The sequence below is a fragment of the Brienomyrus brachyistius genome, chromosome 1 (assembly GCF_023856365.1).
Source record: "Brienomyrus brachyistius isolate T26 chromosome 1, BBRACH_0.4, whole genome shotgun sequence".
In the NCBI taxonomy this organism is placed as follows: domain Eukaryota; kingdom Metazoa; phylum Chordata; class Actinopteri; order Osteoglossiformes; family Mormyridae; genus Brienomyrus; species Brienomyrus brachyistius.
Window position 1 is genome coordinate 23,350,580 of NC_064533.1, and position 16,021 is coordinate 23,366,600.

Genomic DNA, 16,021 nt, shown 5'->3' on the forward strand with positions numbered 1-16,021 from the left:
CGCAACATTTGTGCAGATTTCTGACTGCCCGATTTATGGCGAAAACCACACATTCGTGCAATTCATCCACCAGGTTTGTCAATGGGGGGGGGGGGGGGGGACCTCAGAAGGCCTACATCCAAATGCCCCCAAAGGGGCCAATGCAGTGTCTCAGATCACCACACCACCTCCTGTGAGAGACAGAGACATAAAACCGTCTGCTGTCTGCTAATCCCTTTCATCTCTATTTTCCCATGAATGTCACATGCAGAGGGACTTTCCATGACTCTCACGCCATGGAGGTTTTATCTGCAAACAGGTCCACACCTCTACAATGCGGCACCATCCACCTGCTCATCTTCCATGATGCCACTTAGCCATTGAAGGCTTGTGATACTGCAGTTCTCATTTAATTGATTCTTCACTTAACTTGTGTCCTTCTCTGGCCATCTTGATATATGAAGTATATGAAGTACTTCTACGATGGTTTAAGAACATAAAGTTACAAATGAGAGGAGGTCATTTGGCCCATCTAGCTAATAATTTAAAGTCCTGCTCAGCAGTGGTACCCACTGGCCCCTTTGGATCATTACTGCTCTTAAGATCATACTGTGACTTTCCCTCTCCACACTCCTCATCTCCTTTCTAAGGTTCGTTCCCCTTTCCTTCATGCCATCTGTCACAACCGGATATCTGGAGGGAGTGACGATCCATACGCCGGCATAGGTTTCAGCAAAGGAGGTTTTATTCTTAAAGATACAAAGAAAGACTGGAATTCAAAAAGAACTCAAGGGATCAAAAGAGACGTAAAGGAGAACTAATGCAAGGATCAGAAAGAACCCAGAGATGCAGGAAGGAACAACAGATAAGGTACTGACAGGAGCTATACACTGACAAAGCAACAATAACAATGACTGAGCCGGAGAGGAGAGCAGGAGCAGATATACACAGATGATGGGGATCAAACTAGAAACAAGTGCAGATAGTTAATACATTAAGCTGGGAAAACTTCTGTAATTATAGGATGGCCAGCGACATCTGCTGGCTAAACAGGGACATGACATGTTGACAAGACAAGTCCTGACACCATCCCTGATCCACCTTGTCTCTTTTACTGATGAGATTGCCTTCATTACTTCTCTTATTGACAAACTAACCTGCAACTCATAAAACACGGAGGTAAGACAGATTGCCTGTATGTCAAGCTGTACTCGTGTTCCTCCTTTCCTCTAGTAAAAAACGTGCATTGTCTACAAAACCTCCTTTAAACATTCTGCCTTGTCCTAAGGTACTCACACCCAGGCCACTGCTAAGGGAGGAATACATGGCAACATAATTTGCTTAGATGTGTGTCTGAACAAATAACTAACGTTTAGTGTAAAAAATGTGTAAAATGATCTGTGGTTCATTAGCTTCTGAGTTGGGATGCGGGGGTTTTAGACACTGCAGGAACATCTGCAAGAGGTTTGTTGCTTTCTGCTGAGGAGGATTGAGACAGGATGATGGAGCTTGTGGCCTTTTGTTTCTTTACTGACACCCAAAATAATACAGTCCTGCTGTTTGGACTGGTTTAGATAACTCATCGTATGTAATACCAGCAGAAGAACATAAAACCAAATAGCACAAAGGCACTAACATTTGATCTTTGATATTTGCCTTTGATTTAGGGCTGCACAATGTACCTTGCGCATGCATAATAATCACATCACATTTGTCGGCATTGCTTTATGTCTGTTGACACACTTCACAGCAACGCCACCAACCTATTTGACACACTCTATTGTTAGATAAGTCTTATTTGGCTATAGTTTATTTAGTATAATTTCATCATCTTCTAACAGAAATGTCACCAATGAGATGTGATATTATGCAGCCCTACTTTGAGTTGAGTGAATGGTTCATATCCTTGAGGTTATCTGTTCCCCAGATTCAGGACATGGATGTGATCTGTCAAAGGTTGAATTTGGTAACACTTTAAACTTATGGGATTAACTGATGCAATCAATAAGGACAAAAGTGAGTGAAAAAGGTTACAAGTACATGCCAGTCCTTTATAGGACAATATAAATCCATCCATCAATCCATCCATCTTATGTTGCTTAACTGAGGTTGGGTTGAGGTTGGGGCAGAAGTCTAAGCAGGGATGCCCAGACCTCTCTCTCACCAGCCACCTCCTCCGGCTCCTCCAGGGGAATACCAAGGCGTTCCCAGGCCAGCCGAGAGATATAATCACTCCAGCGGCTGCCCCAGGGCCTCCTCCCCGTTGGACATGCCCCAAAACACCTCCCCAGGGAGCCGTCCAGGAAGCATCCTAGATAGACACCCAAACCATCTCAACTGGCTCCTTTCAATGCTGAGGAGCAGCGGCACTAATTTGATTCAAACGTGTGGGACTTGTCAAACTGAAGGTGGAAGCATTTTTATCACAGAGTCGACCCAACTGTGTGGATTAAGATGAAAAAACACACCACTGATGTCCTGAGTGAAAGTATATAGGCCTTAACCCTAGGCCTCTCTAACTGTACCCCCCCCCCCCCCCCCCCCCCCGTTGGGCTAACAGGCCCTTCTTACACATTTAATACATACAGTCAGGGTTAGCGTTAGCCTTAACCCTAGGCCTCTCTAACTGTAAACCCCCTCATTGGGCTAACAGACCCTTCTTACACATTTACTACATGCAGTCAGGGTTAGTGTTAGCTTTAACGCTAACCATAAAACCAGGACGACAGGGGTGAAAGTGCAAAAGCAGATCCCAAATCCCCCAATTCAAGCAAAATTCTTTGTGCTGCCTGCCGACACACATCTCCACATCTCCCTGGAAGCCAAACTCCAGAATCAGCACAGACTGGCATAAGGGAAAATGTCTATGAGGCAAAATCTGTAAGCCCCCCCCCCATTGTGGAGCAGGCTGAGTGGGGCTGGGTCCCAGGGGCCTCTCCGTATATATTGGACCATCCAGCTTTTTTCAGCTGTCACACTCTCCCGCTGCCCGCTTTAGTTTGGACGGCCTCCGGTGGAAAATGTCACAGTACTCGGGAAAAGTAAGTATCCAGGCTGTGCCCTGGCTCTGGCCCTAACAGACACAGCCGAGCCGCTGCAGTAACAGAGGAATCGTTAGGGTTCGAAGGCGAGAGCAATAGGAGCATCGCTATAAATAGGATGGAACGAGACTTGAAAATAAATAAATGAATCAATAAATAAATCTTTGGCATAAATGAATTAATAAATAATGAATAAATGAATGGATAAATTAGATTTATTTATTCATGCCAAAAATGTATTTATTTCCAGATGTATTTATTGATTTATTTATTTCCAGCTTTACGGGTTTCTTCATCTGTATGGTAATGAGGTGGGCAGCCTCAACGTTTTTCTAAAGTACTATTGGCCAGGCGGGCAAACCGGGCAGAAGCAACTGAACGACTAGTTATCTTAACTTGTCTCTCGTCACGCAATGGCTTCCAGAAGGAAACGCCCTTTTGGAGTGCTAAGGGAAATAGCCTGAATGCTAAGTGGCCGCATCCTTCAAATGATATCAAGGGAATCAACCTCATTTTAGCAATACAAAATGTCGTATGAACATTAACCAGTGTTTCGGTGCTCTGCATGTGTAGGGACCCTGAAGAGAAATTTTTCATTTGCTCAGATCCCACCCGCTGTCGATGACTGGCTCACATAATGTGATGCTGCAGGGTTGATCAGCAGAACTAATTGTGTGGTTACCAGCATGCTCTGCACTACTCCTATTTGTAAATAGTGTAAATTAATATACGCATTCATTCTGTAAACAGTAAATGTTGTTAGCACTGTCGCCTCACACCTCTGCGACCTGTGTCTGAGGCTACGTCATGGCTCCATGTGTGTGGAGTTTGCATGTTCTCCCCGTGTTATTGTGGGGTTTCCTCCCCCCACAGTCCAAAAACATGCTGAGGAGAACTGGAGATACCAAGTTGTCTGTAGGTGTGTGTGTGTGTGTCTGGATAATGTTTATATTACATTGTGGGGACCACAATGTGTGATAAAAACCTGTTATTTTGACGTTGTGGGAACTATTTTTCAGGTCCCCACAAAGGGGACCTGAAAAAACTAAAAATGCCAATCAAATCAAAAAACTAAAAATGCCAAAAGTATCAAATTTTGTTTGGTTACTTATGGTTAAGGTTAGGGCTGGGTAGGGGTTAAGGTCATTATGTTGGGATTGGCGTTTTTCCCATTGAAATGAATGGAGAGTCCCCACAAAGATATAATTGCAAACCTGTGTGTGAGTGTGATTGTGTCCTGTGATGTGTTGGCACCCAGTCCTGGGTTATTCCCTGCCTTGTGCCTGTAGCTTTTGGGATAGCTTGTGACCCCGACTAGGACAGGCGGGTAAAATTATTGGATGAATAAATGTAACCATGTTTGCCACGGAATGCATGTGTTTTGTTAGCATGTAGCTGTAATGCTGTGTAAAATGTTTGCTTCCCTGTCTGGGCCAAATCTAGTATTTACCAGTAGTGGTAAGTGACTATACATTTATTCGCGCTCCATACATTGGTCCGCTGCATTGAAAAAGCACAACAAAGTGGCAGATCGTTCTCGTCAGCGTGTTCAGTTTCATTTTATCCCTGCATTGTTTGAACTATACGGTTGTAGTTTTGTAGACGGACAGGTTGAAGGTGTAGGTAATGGGGCGCAGATAAGCCCCGCCCACCTGACCGACTCTGCTTTAGAAAAATATTAGTGCCGCCCGCTTCATTAACATACAAATGAAGAAATGGGTAAGCATATAAATAAAAAAAAAAGAAAAAACAGATCAGAAAATAAACCAATCAATAAATAAATCTTTGTTGTGAATACATAAATATTTATTCATTCATTCATTTATTCTATAGATTTATTTATTCATATATTTATACCAAAGATTTAAAAAAAAAAATTTCCGTTTAAGTTTCATTCTCCATACAGCAAGGGAGGTTAGAGTAAATGTATTTTTAAATTATTTTAAAGAAAAATGCTTGATTTATACATTTTAACCACCAATTTAAATAATTGTGGGTATAAAGCATTAGCTTACATTTATGTGACAGATGAGAGAGAAATCCATTTCATAGATACAATGTGCAGGTCTGACCATAATGGGGGGGGGGGGCGGGGGGGACACTTTCAGGAGCCCAGAGACTCGGGGGGGAGGGGGGGGGGCATGAGTGTGTGAGCATGGTTAATGGTAAAGCCTTAATTCATGCTTTTTTATCTAAGGTCAGAAACCTTTAGGAATAGTACATATATTGAAGGGAAATTAATTAGTTGCTGTCATTGAAACTCAGTTGTTCACTAGATGCTTTATGTAAAGCAAGTTGAAGTAGGTCTTGTTGCACAGTTAGTGGATTCTGCAAGAATGACCTTCCTGAAATTTCACGCTGCAACCTTTTTGGCTAAGAGTTAAGTTTGTTATGCCCTACTCCCCCTGCTGGCAGCCATAAGTAATGGTGTCCAACTCCAACCATCTCTGATTGCAGATCGTCTTTTACGAGGGGCGATGCTTCACGGGCAAGCGTCTGGAGGTATACGGTGAGTGTGATAACTTCCAGGACTGGGGCTTCATGAACCGCGTGAACTCCATCCGTGTGGAGAGCGGTGCCTGGATCTGTTACGACCACCCAGACTTCCGAGGACAGCAGTACATCCTGGAGAGAGGCGAGTACCCAGAATTTCAGCGCTGGAATGCCCACAACGACCACATGGGCTCCTGCAGGACCGTTCGGATGGTGAGGCTTCGGGTGGTCGCACTTCAGATAGTAACTTCATGTTGATTTCATGTAGGGTTGGATTTTAGTGACGCTCCCTAACTGAACTGGCACAGTTCACTGTCTCTCCAGCATCATCGCTGTGCCCACCCTTCCATGACCATTGTTTCTCTACCCCTCCCACACCAAGCATGGTGAGCGCTACAGAATTGAACTCTACGAAGGCAACAACTTCTCCGGCCACTGCACAGAGTTCTGTGAGGACTGCCCCTTTCTGCAAGGCCGCGGGTTCAGCAGCGACCGTGTCAATTCCCTCCGGGTCTATGGCGATGGCGCGTAAGTCGTCCTGGCTCCGCCTCTGGGCTGTATAGCCTCACGGTCTTGCTTGGAACCCATCTGTCTGCACAGCTGAAACGGCCCAGGTCCACACATATAGGTCCGATCGTTTAACTCTGACACACTCCTACAATAATTCTGTTACTATGAGAAATCACCTGACATGTGCCTTTGGGGTCAATTTGAGCTTGAGGTTCGAAGCGCAAATTTGGATCATAAATCTGTAAGGCTTACATTTAAGTACTTGCCAGAGGCTTTTATCCAAAGCAACATATGTTTTGAGAAAGCAGGGTCAGACAGTCCCTGGAGCAACTGGGGATTAAGGGCCTTGCTGACGGGCCCAACAGTGAAATCATTCTGGGATTTGAACTGACGACCTCTCAGTCCCAAACACAGGGTCCTAACCTAACCTGTTGAGCCACATTGCCCCCATAATGTTGTGTTGAGAAAGGTTGAAATACCAGTGTAATAAATTACACAACAGCCTCAGAAAGTCATCACACAATGAACTGAAATTTATCTAGAAACAACATTATCAATATAAAAGAAACTTGCTTGCTACCAGCCCTTTAAGAATGACAAATACGAGTTGAAAAGATCACATTTCTCCAGGAATCTCTCTGTGTATTAGCCTGAAAATCCCAGGATGTCCTCTACACAGTACAACAGGTTTCAGAAACTCGTGTCCCCTAGAGAGGACAACAATGAACTGTTGTCTTAAGATGGTGTTAAACTGGAGACCTCTCACTGTGATTTTTCATTTGACCACAAGAGGGAGCCATTTATGCCTGATTGTCTGCATTTTCCCTCCCGCTTGCACAGATGGGTACTGTATGAGGAGCCCAACTACCGAGGCCGAATGTACATCGTGGAGAGGGGGAACTACTGTGATTTTGGCGAGTGGCATGCCCAGAACCCCCACATCCAGTCCATCCGACGAGTTGTCAACTACTTTTAAGCAGCGTAGGCTGAAGTTGAAGGATCATTTCAGTGGACATGAATAAAACCCAACATTATATTTTATCGCACCAATATATATATTTTGTTTGTGTTTATAAGAAGGGAAGAACATTTTTTCTTGCAATTAAATCTGGCTTTCGGTTTGTTTCTTAAGTTGGATGGGAAGCTGATCCAGCAATATGGAAGGCGGGTAGATCTAAAATGGTTTCCTCCCGCAGTCCAAAACCATGCGGTCAAGTTAAGCAAGGTTCGTGATGAGCAAAGTGTGTGTGTGTGTGTGTGATTGACATCCCATCCAGGGTGCACGCTACCATTTTCACTGAGCTTCATGCAATAGACTGCAATCACCCCAATCAATCCTGCAGCCCATCCTCAGGGACCAAACCGAGCAATGAAGACCATCAAATACCTGGTACAGGTGTGCTGGGAGCTGGGAGGGAGCAAAAATGGGTACTGTCTGGGGGTCCCCGAGGACTGGGCTGACATCATCAAGCTGTGCAAAATGTGTAATGATACATCAGCCACTTAACTTTCAGTTTCAGTCGGTGAACTTGAAACAAAACCCAGAAAATTTATTGCATTTCAACCAAAATATCATTCTATACAAACATCTGAGATCTGAGGGAAGCACAATCTTTTCCAATGTCACAGAGTAATTTTGCAAACTAACCAAAATTATTCCTTTGTAAAAATGCAGAACAAAATAGTCACCAGTTGTGCCCATATATTAAATTCTATAAATGTCATATATATGTTTAAATGAATGAAAGGATTGGGAAAGAACAGAAATACTGAAATCATGGCTTCTTGGTGACGGCATTATGGTGAAGCCAAAAACAAACTGCTATGAAAACATACAGATCAACATTTTTTCCTTCTTTATTTGCCAGTTCTTCAGCCTGTAAAAACTAAATCCTCAGATCTAAACCATGTAAAATCTGGGCTAAAGTGCACCAACTTTTCCATGAATCCCCCTGGAAATAAACTGCAACCTTAAATTTTTCTTGTCATTTGAACAATATGAGTTTTTTTAATTCCTCGTGAATATAGCAAAAAAAAAAAAAAAGATATAAATCTGAATACGCTGGCATTCAACTGGGAATCCTGCAATAGGTTATTAACGAAAGCTAAAAAAGAAACCTGTACAACATCCTCATACCTAACCGAACACCCGAGTGCAAAAAAAACAAACAGGCTGCTTAGCTGGGTGACATGCTGTCCTGCTGGAGGTATGGCTTGAGATTTTGCTTCATCTGGTTAATCAACTCGCACTCTTCCTCGAGTGTGACATCCAAGTAATCTTCCTCGTGGCTGGAGATGTCGTCCAAGACCTCGTTGACCACATCGACATCCATCGGTTCCTCCCCGGAGCTTCCGGGGCCTGCATGAGACCGCAACACGTCAGTGGGAAAGGTTAAGATGGGGGCCGTAATTCATACAGAGGGACCAACCTTATTATTAGCCAATGAAATGTTTTGAGTGTGGTGAGTGACAGGTGAGGGCGAATTCCAAGGGCCAATCGGTTTTCAGCTGTGATCAGTGCCCCTGTGACTCCACTCCTGTGAACACCCCTGGTGCAAGCCTGTTCCTCTTAACAGGAATGCAAGTGAACCACATCACTAAAATACATTGGCTGTGGATTTTTCAGAAGAGCATGTGTGCGTCATTTTAATCTATTAGTATATGGGCAAATGCATGATAGAGCCCCGAAATCATCGCAGGGCCACGTGGTGACAGACAGGATGCACCGAAGTGGGTGTGTCTCTGGTCTAAGCAGGTGTAATACTCACCAGTCGACTCAGAGGAGGTGCTCGGTTCCTCGGAGGGGGAGGATGGCGTGGAGGGGGACAGCTGACCAGGGGGCTCCAGCAGGAGCTCGGAGGCCCGCTGGATGTCACCCTGCGCCTGTCTGAGGGCGTCCTCCACCTGTTTCCGTTCGAATCCCAGGTAGATCAACTGTAGGGGGGAAGAACACATGAGGTGACCTCTAGTGGCTGGGAGGTGCTGTTGCCCAAGTTGGACCATTCAGAAATTAAATAAAACTGGGTCATAGCATGACGATATTCTGGTTTACCTTCTGGACCTTGGCCTCTGAATCCTCTTCTCCAGCATTATTATTGGCCTCCTCCAGGATCTGCACACAGGATGGAGACACACTGAAAGCCCAGTTCCAGCTGCCCACATCCCTCCACCTAGATGTGACCCAGTGCTCACATTAAAAGCCATGTCCACATTCCCCTCGGCTTTATGGAGCGCTCTGGCCGCATCCTTCCTGGAGTAGCCCAACTCCTGCAAGGTGTTGATGGCCTCCAGGCGACGCCTCCTCTTCTCCCTCTCTGCCGCCTCCATCTTCTGCTTCTCCTGCACGATCAGATACACCTCAGCATCCCGAGCCCCTCCCCGATTGACCATCATCAACTGGGGCCCCGGCAGGAGCATTGCTCATCACTCAGTGAGTGTTTACCCATAATGTAACTTTCACTTACTTAAAAACAATCATTTTCTAAAATGCAAAGACACTCATCCACCTACAAAAGTGACACCTGGTGTTTAAACAGATGAAGTTTTGACTTAAGTAGCATTTTCTGGCTCTGCCTCTGAACTTGTACCGCTAATATAACATTAATTTTTAAATCTAGCCCACTGATTGGATGTTAATAAATATCGCCAGGCAAATGGATAAACTGACCATTTGAGATGTGATTAGTGCTTTTGTACCCGGGTTTTAGTGTCCAGGAAAGTAAAAGGAGAGGTCAAAGGTCAAACCTCCTTCCTTTCGGTGAGGTAGGAGGCAGCTGCATTGACGTCCCCACTGCAGGCCCTCAGGCCCAGGCGAGCCTCCTGGGTGGTGAAGCCTAGCTCAGTCACCCTCGAAATCTTATTTGGGTCCATGTGCAGCTCCTTGTACAGCTTCTCCACCTGCAACGGGACCAGCTGCCATAGGTAGGGGTAGCGCGAGGGAGGCGGGGAGGGAGTCGAGCTGGCAGGGTTCCAGATGAATCACCTTGACCAGTAGCTTTGTGGCGTGCCGCTCGTTCCCGCTCAGCCATGCCATCAGGCACTGCAGCAGGTGTAGCCTCAGGAACAGAACCTCCTCCCGCCCAGTGTTGCCCTGGCGAAGACACAGCGCCCTTCAAATCAGCGTGCCGAGCGCCAGGTGCTCCGAAAAGCCCCCAAATCCCAGCCCCGCCATTCAACCATCTAATGTGGCATAAAAAACGCTGAATATCTCTTAAACTGAAACTCATGATGGCGTCACACTGTCAGTGACAGTTATACTGAAAGTGACATTTTAAAAAAAAAGGTTAAGCACGTGATCTCATGACTCCACAGGGGTCTTCCATTAAATTAACCAGCCACACTGCCTTACGAAGGCACAACACAGTAACCACACTGACACTGCAACAGAAAATGGGCTTCAAATTGTTGGCCTGCCCACCATATAGGGTAGGTACATGAACTTACATGTAAATCTACATAACAGAGCTAAGAGAATAAATATAAAAGCAAACAACAATTTCACCAATTTCACTCAAACTCTAAATCTGATAAACTATTCAGTTCTAGCGTTTTGTCTCGGTACAGCAGTACAGTAAACTATAAAGCTCCATAAACAGGTAAACTTAGACACTTCAAATATAGACATGATCTAGCATATCAAACATAAACCATGGCAAGAAATGCCTTGGCTGTAACAAACTGTAGTAAACAACCATAAGGGACAAAGAGGGAAGAAAGAAAGAAGTCTTATGTGTGGCAGGTGAGACGCTTTCCAAGTGCACCTTAATCTGGAGGAGCCTCTCCTTCTGCTCCCCGTAGCATTTGAGGAAGTACTCCTCTGCCCTCTCCAGCCTCCTCTTTGCCTCGTCCAGACAGGTGAGCATCTCCAGCATACGGTAGCACCACACAATGTCCAGCTGGAGGACGGCGTAGTTGTCCACAGTGTTCAACAGCTCAGAGCGGCACTTACTGCATGGAGGAGGGGTATGAAGACAGAAGAGACAACAGTGAGGTCATCAAGAGCAAAGTGGATCGGCCGTATCACAGGCAGACATCCATCTTCCGTAACCAAATATCCAGTATGCAGTTATTCAGTGGTACAAGGCAGGGGATACCAGTCCATCATAGTACATACGCAAACACTCCAGCACTATGGGAAATTAAGACACAGTGATACTTCTGGACATTGGATGAATACAACTGAAATGAGAATGAGAAGAACGGGCAAACTACACACACACAGACCCAACATGCTTCTCATGCATCTGTCAAGGAGTCAGCTGGGCATATGTGACTAGGCTGAGCTTCCAATCAATACCCAGGGGCCTGTATCACAAAGCACGATCTGTTTGTTTGCTACGTAACTCAGGTTTAAGAGATAAATGCACTTTATCTTCATTGACTCATATTTACCTCAGACTAACTTAGATCCGGCAAGTTGTCCTGCCAACCCAAAAATCCAGCTTCATGATACAGGACCCAAGTACAGGTGTAAGCAGCATTGGAGCAGGAGCTACACAATGAGCCATAACAAAGCAAGAAGCTAGTCAGACTTAATTCTCACTTAAAGTTACAGTCTGCCTCCAGTAAATGATACAGCGCCATCTGGTGTTCCTTCTTCTTGCATAATGCCCGGCCTTTCTCGTGGAAGCCCATGGCCAGGATGAGAGCCTGAAGGAGCAGTTCAGGGACAAGTGCCATGTCAGTCAGTGGTAAGAGCTTCCAAGCACCATGGTCGAGTAGCTGCCTATAGAGCCCAAGGCTTCCTCCATTACCTTCTTCTCATTGGGTGGAATTTTCAGGGGATTTCCTTTCTGGTCTGCAATCTCCAAATATGGTGTCGTCTCTGGGTCCTCGCTGCCATCTAAGGACAAGAAAAAAACAGGTGAGAAGTACATTGGACATGCATGCGATGCCAACGGGAACATGACATCCACCATTGTTCTCCAAGGGCCAGAGATATGAAGATGTCACATAGTTGGGAAAACATCCCCAAGTCATACAGCAGCCCCAAAAGTAAGGGTCTAGGGCCAAAGTTATTACCTCTCGCAGACAGAATCTCAAAGCCCTTCTTAGTTCTCCTCAGGCTTTCATCCTGAAACCTGACCTTCTGTTCTTCTTGCACCACTTCTTGCTGCTTCTCCGGCTCACTCTTCTGTAGGATCATGACCTTGGAGTTGTGCTTGATGTTTTGCTCATTGAGGTTCTTATCTGTGGTGATGCGGGGAGAAGAGTAACTCACCACAGGTGCCGGACTGCTGAGAATCATTCACCGTCATCAATACGCTTTTTATCATTTAGAGCACTTTTCCACTGCACCTGGTACCGTACTTTTGGTATTTTTTTGATCTACCAACTTCTTTGTGTTTGTTTTCCACTGACGTAAAAACTGGTACCAGCGTTGAATAATACAAAATAAAACAAACCACACTGTGATATCTGGAAATTTTCCACTACCGTGCTTCCCTAGTATGTTTTATAAAATATGTTTTTTATTTCTTGTCATGCCATCCTAATTTTGCTGTATTTATTCTAGTGGCCAGATTGCAATTAAATCTTCAATGTCTTCATTTGTTGTTGTCTGAGTTTGTGACTTTTTTTAAATGACTGTTTATATTGCTTCAGAGGCAGGCTATTTGCATAACCAACAGACAAATGACCAAAGTACCCCAAAGTACCAAAAAAGTACCACAGCTGGATTTGGAACGTTTGGTACTGGTTCTCACCCGGAAGTCAATGGAAAATGTAAAGTACTGAAAGTACCCTACCAAAGGTATGGTACCTGGTGTGGTGGAAAAGCACCCTCACTTCTCATAATAATGCCAACCAGATGCATACCTGGATTCAATATGTTTCCACGAAAAACCAAGGTGATGTACTTGATTTCATACTTTTCAGATATCCTGAGAAATAAAAACCAAAATGGGGACATGATTATGATTTTACCTTTATAGATCATCTTTCTGGCATTCTTATTTTTTCTCAAGCAGGAATCCAACATTTGCTTCCACAGTATCAAACAGCCTTAAATTTGTGATTGCAAAATGTACAAAATCCTCACAATAGAGGTTTTTACTTACTTATTCATGACCTCTTGGGCTGTAACATCCAGTTTCGTTTCAAAAAAAGTCCTTTTCCCAGGCTCCTTGATGTATTTAACAAGAAAACAAACATGCCAGTATAGTTATCATTATACAAATGAAATCCTGTCTTATCACAGTAATTTAGCACAAATCCTGACCTATTACAGAAATGCAATTCGAATCCTGTCTAGGACTGCCACTAATGACTGTTTTTCAATGGATTAATATATCGACTATTTTACTGATTGGTTGATTAATCTAAACAATCAACCATTTCATTCAAGTTCATTTTATTTGGCACCAACAAACTGCATCATCGCAGGGCTTTACATAATGGACTACATGGACATCATTTTCACCCAAAGTTCGATAAGCAGATTAGCATGCCTTAAATATTAATGAGATGTGTATTGTGATGCCCAAAAGTTAGTAATCTGTATAAATTTGACGCATCTTTATGCTTATTAAATTCTGTTAGCAGAGCATCACATGCTGTTGTTTTGGTAAATCATGGAAGCAATAAGTAGTACTCTCGAGGTGAAGAGAGGGACAGCTTGCAACTACATCTTTTAAGAGAGGAGATACTGAGGTTAAATTAAGTAAAAAGATATGTTGGTGGGGTGGCGGTACTTTTTGCTGCTTAAAATCCAACCAGTTTTTATCTATTTTGATTTTAGTTAACGATTTTTAAATTAGTTTGCGTTTTCCTTTCAGTTTTATTTTACGATAACAACACCCGGCCGCGCAGATACGTACTGTCAATCAACGTAAAATACACCCAGATAGTAGCCTAAACATTTTCTCAAATACTTATTCCGTGGAGATTCTAAGGTAGCAGGCAGAAAACATTATGGCTATAATAATGAGTGTATTTAGCAACTATAAGGACAAAAGTTATTAAAAAGATATCCATACTAATGGCAACTGAATTAACCAGGACGGCACCTGTGTGTTTTCTCTTCAGACGCTCGTGAATCTTCCCCATTTGTTGTATTGAATTGAATCGTTTCATAAATCATAAAGGTAATTTAATTAAAATAATTACAAAAAAAAACACACAACGCGCCGATTTAAAATATTGATGTCTATGCATTTTCTACGTTGACGTCAGATTACATCAGCTAATCGCAGCAGCCCAAATCCTGTCCTATTGTAATAATTTTGTGAATCCCGTTTTATCATCCTGTCCCATCAGCCATTTAGTACCTTCTTCAGAGCCTTCGGCAGGATGAGCTCCAGCGTAGCGACACAGGTCTCCTTATACATGCTGTTCCCACTGAGCCTTTTCACCGCCTGGCTTCTGATGGACTCTAGCGTCGCTTCGACCTCAGACTCGGGGAATCCCAAGGCGGAGGCACACTGAGTAGCAAGTTCCTGCGGCAAAGTGCCAGACTTCAAAATATTTACTTACGAACATAACGACGTTAATATCCCAGTCATTTTGATTTACTTTCCAGTGATTTTCCAAGTGAATTCAATGCCTAACAAGGAGATCTAAGGGCATTGATCACCGTATTTTTTATGTATTTGATCTTTGACATATAGTGGACTAGTGGTCCAGCCACCTTACACTGTACCTTTATTGCCCGAGTTCCGGATTCTTTGTCTTTACTTGTATATGGAGACTCCCAAAGCTTAATGTCCTTATTTTTCAGATACTCCCTAAGCTTGGACTGCATATATTCTTCTGCCATTTTCGTTGCTGTGGGAAATGCAGAAAGAAATTAAGAAAAAGCGAAACTATCACGCCAGCAAGGGGAAACCCATCTATCATAATAACAAGCGGCTATCTGACTAGCTGAAGCCACGTCCGTTTCACATAACGTTTTACAAAACAAACCTAAACAAAGCACACATAAAAAAATCTTTTGTTAGCTATTTACCTTTAAGTGCTAACAGAAAATAAATTAATCATAAAGTGCTGACAATCCCATCTACTGAGGGCTCACGGCTGCGTATTGCGCCGTTATCTTGCTAGACTTCCTGACTACGGAAAGCCATTAGGGTCAATATAACCATATGACGTTAGATCGAATGAGTTTTCTCTAAATCACAATGTTTTGGTTATGTTAAAAATTGAAAACCATAGACAGTGAACACGCCGATTGCACCAGGAATTATAACTATATCTATGCTTTTTTAAAAAAATGGTACGGTGCATTTTTAATAGTATGTTTTATATGCAGTTACGTTTAAAGGCAATCAGTAAGTATAAATAGTTTTGATGTCATTGGACTACATGACATTGCTAAGCCTTACAGCGAATAAAATCAGTGGTATAGAAACGATTGGGTGTGTTTGTAATAGATTAACCAAAGTTAAATATGAGCAGTGTTCAATAATATATTAACTAAGCTAGCCGGACCCTGGACAATGACTTCCTGATAGAAAAACACAACCAAAGGCCTTGCAATGAACTGGCATCCTGCCCAGGGATTACCTGTCTGCGCTTCCAGGGATAGGCTCCAGGGTTATTATAACCCCACACTAAACAAGCAGCTGGAAGATGGATGGATATATCCACAATGAAGAACACTATGACAATGAAGGCATTGAAATTGCATTACTTTATTACAGGATGGTAATATTTGACACAAGCTGATATTTATCATAATCATCTTATGAGGAATTATCACCAAAAATACAAATCTAACAAAAAGTCAAGTGACCTATAGCCTATTCTTACATGAATAGATTTTTTGTCAGCTAAAGGCTAACAATACTATTACAACGAACCTCATTAATTTTGATATTTTCATCAGTTAATTTTCTCATAACAGCAGACTTTCATAATTCTTCTGCATGATCTGGAAATAGCTCAATGGAGGAGTTGCCATTCTTCAAGGTTTGCCAACATCAATGGTATGCTCAAAGGTTAGATGAACAGTGCAAAAATCTGTCAATATGAACTACTGAATAATGTGTGCTTCCTATTTT

The 16,021-nt window shown here is 43.2% G+C and overlaps 2 protein-coding genes across 2 annotated transcripts; one reads left to right on the plus strand and one right to left on the minus strand.

Moving 5' to 3' along the window:
- Nucleotides 1–2,999: 2,999 nt before the first annotated feature.
- Nucleotides 3,000–6,999, plus strand: crygn2 (crystallin, gamma N2). The gene is made up of 4 exons (XM_049027131.1): nt 3,000–3,020; nt 5,478–5,726; nt 5,896–6,041; nt 6,864–6,999. Exons 1-4 carry the CDS (start codon nt 3,000–3,002, stop codon nt 6,997–6,999), a joined length of 552 nt encoding a protein of 183 aa, XP_048883088.1.
- A 553-nt stretch (nt 7,000–7,552) lies between these two features.
- On the minus strand, nt 7,553–15,108 carry nub1 (negative regulator of ubiquitin-like proteins 1). The gene is made up of 15 exons (XM_049016350.1): nt 14,968–15,108; nt 14,662–14,786; nt 14,291–14,458; nt 13,082–13,146; nt 12,840–12,904; nt 12,045–12,212; nt 11,777–11,865; nt 11,566–11,672; nt 10,784–10,970; nt 10,006–10,113; nt 9,768–9,920; nt 9,216–9,362; nt 9,076–9,135; nt 8,792–8,957; nt 7,553–8,382 (listed from the first exon to the last, which is right to left on the minus strand). The coding sequence occupies exons 2-15, from the start codon at nt 14,776–14,778 to the stop codon at nt 8,201–8,203; spliced, it is 1,782 nt and encodes a 593-aa protein (XP_048872307.1). The 5' UTR covers nt 14,779–14,786; nt 14,968–15,108; the 3' UTR covers nt 7,553–8,200.
- Between the last annotated feature and the right edge of the window lie 913 nt (nt 15,109–16,021).